The sequence below is a fragment of the Sinocyclocheilus grahami genome, unplaced genomic scaffold, assembly GCF_001515645.1.
Source record: "Sinocyclocheilus grahami isolate Dianchi unplaced genomic scaffold, SAMN03320097.WGS_v1.1 scaffold255.1, whole genome shotgun sequence".
In the NCBI taxonomy this organism is placed as follows: domain Eukaryota; kingdom Metazoa; phylum Chordata; class Actinopteri; order Cypriniformes; family Cyprinidae; genus Sinocyclocheilus; species Sinocyclocheilus grahami.
This window is the reverse complement of record NW_015505434.1, coordinates 1,172,216-1,180,038: the sequence shown is the minus strand read 5'-3', so window position 1 is coordinate 1,180,038 and position 7,823 is coordinate 1,172,216. Positions and strand designations below refer to the sequence as shown.

At 38.7% G+C, this 7,823-nt stretch overlaps 1 protein-coding gene across 1 annotated transcript; it reads left to right on the top strand.

The window, feature by feature from the left end:
* The first annotated feature begins 397 nt into the window (after positions 1 to 397).
* On the top strand, positions 398 to 7,696 carry LOC107598733 (methylmalonic aciduria type A homolog, mitochondrial-like). Its single transcript, XM_016290150.1, is given in 8 exon segments — positions 398 to 635; positions 1,285 to 1,459; positions 1,560 to 1,682; positions 3,713 to 3,801; positions 3,803 to 3,884; positions 3,993 to 4,078; positions 4,438 to 4,587; positions 7,164 to 7,696. Coding segments are annotated over 8 exon segments (996 nt in total). The 5' UTR covers positions 398 to 632; the 3' UTR covers positions 7,452 to 7,696.
* Positions 7,697 to 7,823: the final 127 nt, after the last annotated feature.

Sequence of the window (7,823 nt, the reverse complement as noted above, 5' to 3'; positions counted from 1 at the left end):
TGTAGATGTTTCCTTCTGGAGTTTTTTCCCATTCATTCATGGGCAGGAACAAGAAACCTCTGAGACCTCCATGACAGGGAGATCTGCTACCTTGTCAGCTTCAACAGGAAATGCCAAGACACTGTTGAAAGCAACTTTTGAGGTGGAGAACCACTGGAGAAAAATTTGGCAGGAACTTCTGCGGTGTCCATATTACGAACCTCTGAGGTGGATGGAGTGGCCAAAACAAGAATCTTTTGAACTGGAGTGGTCATGAAATGAGCTCTGGGACTGGAGAGACTCTGGGGCCGTCCGTGACAGGATTTGTTTAGGTTGCTTTTTTTGTGCGAATGTTTTAATTTTGAAGAGGGAACACTTTTATTTTGAAAAAAAAACGTTCGTCACTTAACTTAGCTGATTTGGAGAAACGGTGAGATACAAGACTGTTTCCCTTATTAATCAATCTGCCCAAATGAAGACAGAACCTGAACCACAGATGGGCTTAAAACGATAGAGAGACGGTTTAAGGAAACTTGGCAAGCTTTGATGATGTTTTCTATTCCAGATTTTCAGTTTGTTTACCTGTCTTGTCTGATTCAATGAACACGCTGTCATTTCTGTGATCGGACTGATCATATAATTTACAATTTACCATGGTAAGTAGCTATATTTTTTCGCCAAAATATCCTGGTTTCTACAGTTTTTGTTATCACTGTAAAATTATCATGAACTAATTTGGCATTTTCATATTGTAATGTAAAAAGCTTTCAGAATCTATCATTTTGTTTAATCTCTGTATTTCTCAGTAAATACACATATCCTCTGCTTTTAAGATAATAATTCAGTATTAGATATGTTTGATAAGGTATTATAGCATTAAAAGTAGTTACTTTAAAAAAAAAGCATCACATATCTGTCACCTAAAATTTTGGCCTAAAACGTTTCACATCAAAGGTCAATAAAAAAAATAAAAAAATTATACCGTAAAACTACAAACATTTTGTTCCAAACAAAATGAGTCACTGCTTATTTTAGGCTAAATTTGCACCCCTGTTATTTATTTCAGAATGTTATTCTACATTTCTTGTCTGTTTATTTCTAGAAAATAATAATTATAGTCAATAAGTAAGTGTTTTAAACTCTACTTTGCAAATTTTGGTAACAGTGTTACAATTTTACCTCATTGAAAAGTTGTCATGTGATATTTAGTTAATTTCCTAGGAGGATAAACACCTCCTTTCACTTACAAATGTCACTTACACTATATATATATATATATATATATATATATATATATACGTATAGCTTTATGATGGACTTATCGGAGGTCAAAGGGCAGCTCTTGCTGAATCTATAACCATTGTGGAGACCCAGCATCCAAGGAAGAAAGAGTTGGCCCAGGTTCTGCTTCAAAGAATGCTGGCCTTCCGTCAGGAGCTGGAGAAACGCAATGGTGGAAATCCAGTGGCCTTCAGAGTGGGTCAGTAAGGTGACGTGAACTGTAGGAGTGAAGCTGAACCTTATTGCTGTTTGCATGATTGCCTCAATCTTCAATCACATCTTTGTATGTGTGAATTCAGGACTGTCTGGTCCCCCTGGCGCTGGAAAGTCTTCATTCATTGAGGTCGTTGAGAAAATGCTGACAGGAAGAGGACATAAAGTGTCAGTAGTGGCTGTGGATCCTTCTTCGTGCACAACTGGAGGTGAACAGACAGAAAGTGTCAAAACGTTTCGGTACCAAAAGATGCTTGTGCCAGTTTTATCTTTCTACTTTAGATGTTTGGATATGTATACATGAGTCTGTAAGTCACTTTAGTCGGTTTTTATGTGGTTACAAATTTTCATCTTGACATAATTGTGACCCTGGACAGTCTGGACCACAAAACCAGTCATAAGGGTCAATTTCTCGAAATTGAGATTTATACATCATCTGAAATCGGAATAAATAAGCTTTCCATTGATGTATGGTTTTTTAGGGTAGGACAATATTTGGCCCGAGATACAACTATTTTAAAATCTGGAATCTGAGGGTGCAAAAAAATAAATCAAAATACTGAGAAAATCGCCTTTAAAGTTGTCCAAATGAAGTTCTTAGCAATGCATATTACTAATCAAAAATTAAGTTTTGATATATTTATGGTAGGAAATTTACAAAATATCTTCATGGAACATGATCTTTACTTAATATCCTAATGATTTTTGGCATAAAAGAAAAATCGATAATTTTGACCCATACAATGTTTTTTTGGCTATTGCTAAAAATATACCCAAGTGACTTAAAGGGGTCATATGATGTAGCTAAAAAGAACATTATTTTGTGTATTTGGTGTAATAAAATGTGTTTATGCGGTTTAAGGTTAAAAAAACACATTATTTTCCACATACTGTACATTATTGTTTCTCCTCTATGCCCCGCCTTTCTGAAACGCGTCGATTTTTACAAAGCTCATCGGTCTGAAAAGCAAGGTGTGCTCTGATTGGACAGCTATCCAGTACATTGTGATTGGCTGAATGCCTCAAGCGTGTGACGGAAATGTTACGCCCCTTACCATACTGTGATGCCTTGTCCGGCCGGAGCGTAACATAAAACCATGTCTGCATTTGTGATTGAAGAAATGACAAACAACAAGTGCTACTCTACACTGCCCAAAACAGTGGAAAAGTGTTGTAAATACAACTTAACCACTGATTTCTAGTCATGTCCTCTTTTGGAAGGCCAAACAAAGTAGTTTCGCTTTCACAACGAAAAAGCGTCACACACAACGTCCTTGAGTGAGCGGAGGCCTGAGGCCTAGAGTGAGCAGAGGCCGGCTTGAGTGAGCGGAGGCGGGCGGGCGGGCCGGCGGACTTGCGGCAACCATATGTGACGACCCCGGGCTGGACTCCGCTTCGTGCACGGTGAAAGCCGATCCGGCGATCCACAGCGTGAAGTTGATGTATTTCCTCAGCGACCAGCACGGATCAGCTCCAGGCATGACGAAGTGGATATCGTCCTCTTTTGGAAGACCAAACAAAGTAGTTTCACTTTCACAACGAAACACACAGCACCTTCACGACATGGCGGCGGCGGCAACAACAATACTACAGCGAGAATAAAAGTTACGCCTTCTTTCTTTGCGTGGATATTTGAGCGGCGTTAGGCAAATCTTCCCACATCATGACATAGACATCATAATATTTTCAGAACAGTAATGTCATTTTCACTGCTGAAGCTGTGCACACATACATCACTAATCAAAAGTTTGGGGTTGATAAGATTTTCTTTTTGTTTTTGAAAGCCATTTTTTGATCTTATGGTCATCAAGACTGCATTTATCTGATCACAAATACAATACAGTAATATTGTGAAATAATATTGCCATTTAAAATTACTTTTTTTTTTCTATTTGAATGTTTTTTTAAACATAATTTATTCCCGTGACGCAATGCAGAATTTTCAGAAGCCATTACTTGGGTTTTCAGTGTCACATGATCCTTCAGACATCATTCTAATATGCTGATTTGCTGCTCAACAAATATTTCTTATTTTTGTTTATATTGAACACAGTTGTGCAGCTTCATATTTTCATGGAAGACGTGATACTTTTTTTCTGGATTCTTAGATGAATAGAAAAAAACCAGCATTTATTTGTCTTCACTTCTACTTTTGATTAATTTAATGCATCCTCTCTGAATAAAAATACTAATTTCTTAATCAACAGTTAATCTACAATATAGCTAACTTTGTATGCAGGCTCACTGATGGGGGACAAAACACGAATGACAGAGCTCTCCAGAGACATGAACGCTTACATCCGTCCATCTCCCACATCAGGAACCCTCGGGTGGTGTGACAAGAACCACCAACGAAGCCATAGTCCTCTGTGAGGGTGCAGGCTATGATATTGTATTAGTGGAAACCATGGGTAAGCCGTTGTTCCAGTTTTTCGTTGTGTTTTTAATTTAGAGTAATCTTAACATCTGTGTATGCAAAGTAACTCTGCAGTGTCACTTAAGTTTAAATCTTTAAACAGGTGTTGGTCAGTCTGAGTTTGCTGTGGCTGACATGGTGGATATGTTTGTGCTGCTGATCCCACCAGCAGGGGGCGATGAACTACAGGTATACACACTTCCATTACTTGATCTCTATTGCCACAGAAGTGGTTCTCAACCAAGGAGCCAGGGGCCTCAGCAAACTTCCATGGAGGCTTTAAGATTGTATTTCAATTTCAATTTTAATTCTTTTTAAATAAATATTTTTATTGGGGAGAAATTGTGACTAAAACATAAAAAATTAGTATTAGAAAATAAGATATATTTGTTAAATGTATTATCAAAAGATTGCGAACCACTGCCATAAAACATTATATGAATAATCTGAACGTATTATGTTTTATATCATAGGTGATTCTTATATTGTAAATTTTTGTTTGTTTGAGAAAATTTTGCTGGAGTGGATTAAACTGTATTTTCAAAAAGGGAATAAAAAGAGGAATTATTGAGATGGCTGACTTGGTGGTGGTCACAAAATCAGACGGTGAATTGGTTGTTCCAGCACGGAGGATACAGGCAGAATACACAAGTGCCCTGAAGTTACTATGAAAGAAGTCCAAAGTCTGGAAACCGAAGGTGTGCGGCTTTATAATCATGCTTTACATTCACAACTTGCTCATAGTCTACAACAAAATATATATTTTTTTAATTTTAGTGAAATAAAATATGACCATCAAATCTGCAAAGGCCCATCTTGTTTAAAGGAAATGACTATTAACAGCAGATTTTAGTAGATGTTAGAGGGTGACAGTTTGGAAAAATTCACATATACACTACCATTCAAATGTTTGGGGTCAGTAAGATTTTTTTTTTTTTAAAGAAAATAATATTTTTATTCAGCAAGGATGCATTAAATTGATCAAAAGTGACAGTAAAGTGTTTTACGTTGTCACAAAAGACCTCTATTTCAAATAAATGCTGTTCTGTCATGACAACTCTCGGAGGGATTGGCATGGTAATGTACATGACAATCTTAATGTATTTGGTCTTGGCGGAATATATTTGCAACGCTGCTGCGGCAGAGCAAGTACCGAGACTTGCTACTGCCAATACATCCACAACATGCTGCTGTGAGCATGTAAGAAATATTGCTGCTGCAAATATGACATACATGAAATAACCCCCATATAGCATACATGAATAACCTTGTAGCAGATCTATACAGGTGGAGCTGGGGAAGGTGGAGGGTTTCTGAAGCAAACTGCTACGGCAAGCACTAGTCATATATTTGAATGTTGAGCAGCGTGCTCATTGGCTACCGAAACAGGAGAGAACCAATCAGATGTGCCATGTGATAATGATGTCATTAGGTCAGATTGAGTTAGACCTATCGGACTGTGCCATCTAGAGTTTCATGCCAGAACTCTATTTCTTTTGAACTTTGTTCATTAAAGAAAATAAAAATAAAAATTTTCAACATATAATAAGAAATGTTTCTTGAGCAGCAAATCAGTATATTAGAATGATTTCTGTAGGATCATGTGACACTGAAGACTGGAGTAATGATGCTGAAAATACAGCTTTCCTATCACAGAAATAAATTACATTTTAAAATATATTCAAATTTAATTGCAATCATATTTCACAATATTGCTGTTTTTACTGTATTTTTAATCAAATAAATGCAGCCTTGGTGACTGCAAGAGAAAAACCTTTTACAAATCTTACTGACCCCAACCTTTCCAGTTGTGGGGGAAGTCGTGGCCTAATGGTTAGAGAGTCGGACTCGTAACCCAAAAGGTTGCGGGTTCGAGTATCGTACCGGCAGGAATTGTAGGTGGGGGGAGTGAATGTACAGTGCTCTCTCCCACCTTCAATACCACGACTGAGGCATCCTTGAGCAAGGCACCGCAACCCCCACCGCTCCCCCGGGCTTGAGCAGCAAATCAGTATATTAGAATGATTTCTGTAGGATCATGTGACACTGAAGACTGGAGTAATGATGCTGAAAATACAGCTTTCCTATCACAGAAATAAATTACATTTTAAAATATATTCAAATTTAATTGCAATCATATTTCACAATATTGCTGTTTTTACTGTATTTTTAATCAAATAAATGCAGCCTTGGTGACTGCAAGAGAAAAACCTTTTACAAATCTTACTGACCCCAACCTTTCCAGTTGTGGGGGAAGTCGTGGCCTAATGGTTAGAGAGTCGGACTCGTAACCCAAAAGGTTGCGGGTTCGAGTATCGTACCGGCAGGAATTGTAGGTGGGGGGAGTGAATGTACAGTGCTCTCTCCCACCTTCAATACCACGACTGAGGCACCCTTGAGCAAGGCACCGAACCCCCAACTGCTCCCCGGGCGCCGCAGCATAAATGGCTGCCCACTGCTCCGGGTGTGTGTTCACGGTGTGTCTGTGTTCACTGCTGTGTGTGTGCACTTTGGATGGGTTAAATGCAGAGCACTGATTCCAAGTATGGGTCACCATACTTGGCCACATGTCACTTCACTTTCACCTTTCCAGTTGTGTATTTATAGCCCTTTCCTTATTTTAAAACATATCCCCTTCCTCCAATATAAGAATTGCTTCCATGTTAAATGTGTTTTATTTATGCATGTATATGTAAATGTATGTGTATTTATATATCTTCATTCTCTGTTCAAAACATCCATCCTGGCCAGCGGGAGTAGTCTGTTGTCTTTTCCCATCATGCTCTGCTCTGCGTTGTAAAGTCTTTCCTTTTTGTCCCCTCACCCCCAGTATTACTTTTACCTGCAGGGCATAGAGCCAACATAGGCAGCCCTTTGAATGGCCAAATGCTGCCTCATGCATTTTACTGATTAGAGGCCACCCACATGGATGAAAACCGCTAAAGCCTTTGTCTCCTCTGAGCAGCATGATTTCTGAGCTCCATTCCTGTACTGGAGAATGCGACGGTCATATTGATTTTTTTCGCCCTCCCTAAAGACTCTAGTATATAGGTCTTTCACTGAAAACGAGGATGGAGTGATGTGTGTGGGCGAACACTCTTTATATTTCCACATTCTGGCTGCTCAAAAGAATAGCATCTGCCTGCTTCCATTCTCTCTGTTCATTTCTTCCTCTGCTTTCTGTTTTTATCTTTCTTTAGCTCTCCACATCTGCACCAACACATTTTATGTGCTTTCTCTCTCTTTCTCTCCACTCTTTCCCACGTGTGGTCAGGTGGTCCGCATATCTTCTCAGACGGGGCAGGGTGTGCCTGAGCTGTGGAATACCATGCTACAGTTCCGGGATGCAATGCTGAGCAGCGGGGAGCTCCCAGTCCACCGGCAAACTCAGCAGAAGGTGTGGTTGTGGAATCTGATCCAGGAGAACGCTCTATGCCACTTCCAGCAGCATCCAGCGGTACGTGCTGAGCTCCCAGAGATGGAACGAAGGGTCACGTGTGGAGATATATCACCCGGCCTTGCTTCTGACCTCCTTCTGAAAGTTTTCTCCACCATACAGTGAAGGAATGCCGTTCCATGGGAAACTATAAGTCAAGGCATATTGGAAAGATATAATAGAAAGATTGAGTCTTACAACATTTTGTTTCTTTTTATTGTGTTTCATCTGGTTTAAAAGGATTTTAATAACTGATGGCATTTGATGATTATTGTAGGTGAGATGACCGTTTCTGTATTATCTTGCACAGTTGGTAAAATTGCATTTAAAGAAAAGGAAATTAAATGATTAATAATGTTTACACCCTATGACCTGAAATCTGTAAAGTATTATGTTCTGTTGGTCCACTCGAGCCACTGATTATTATAAATATATACAGTATATATATATATATATATATATATATATATTTTTTTTTTTTTTTTTTTTTTTTTTTTT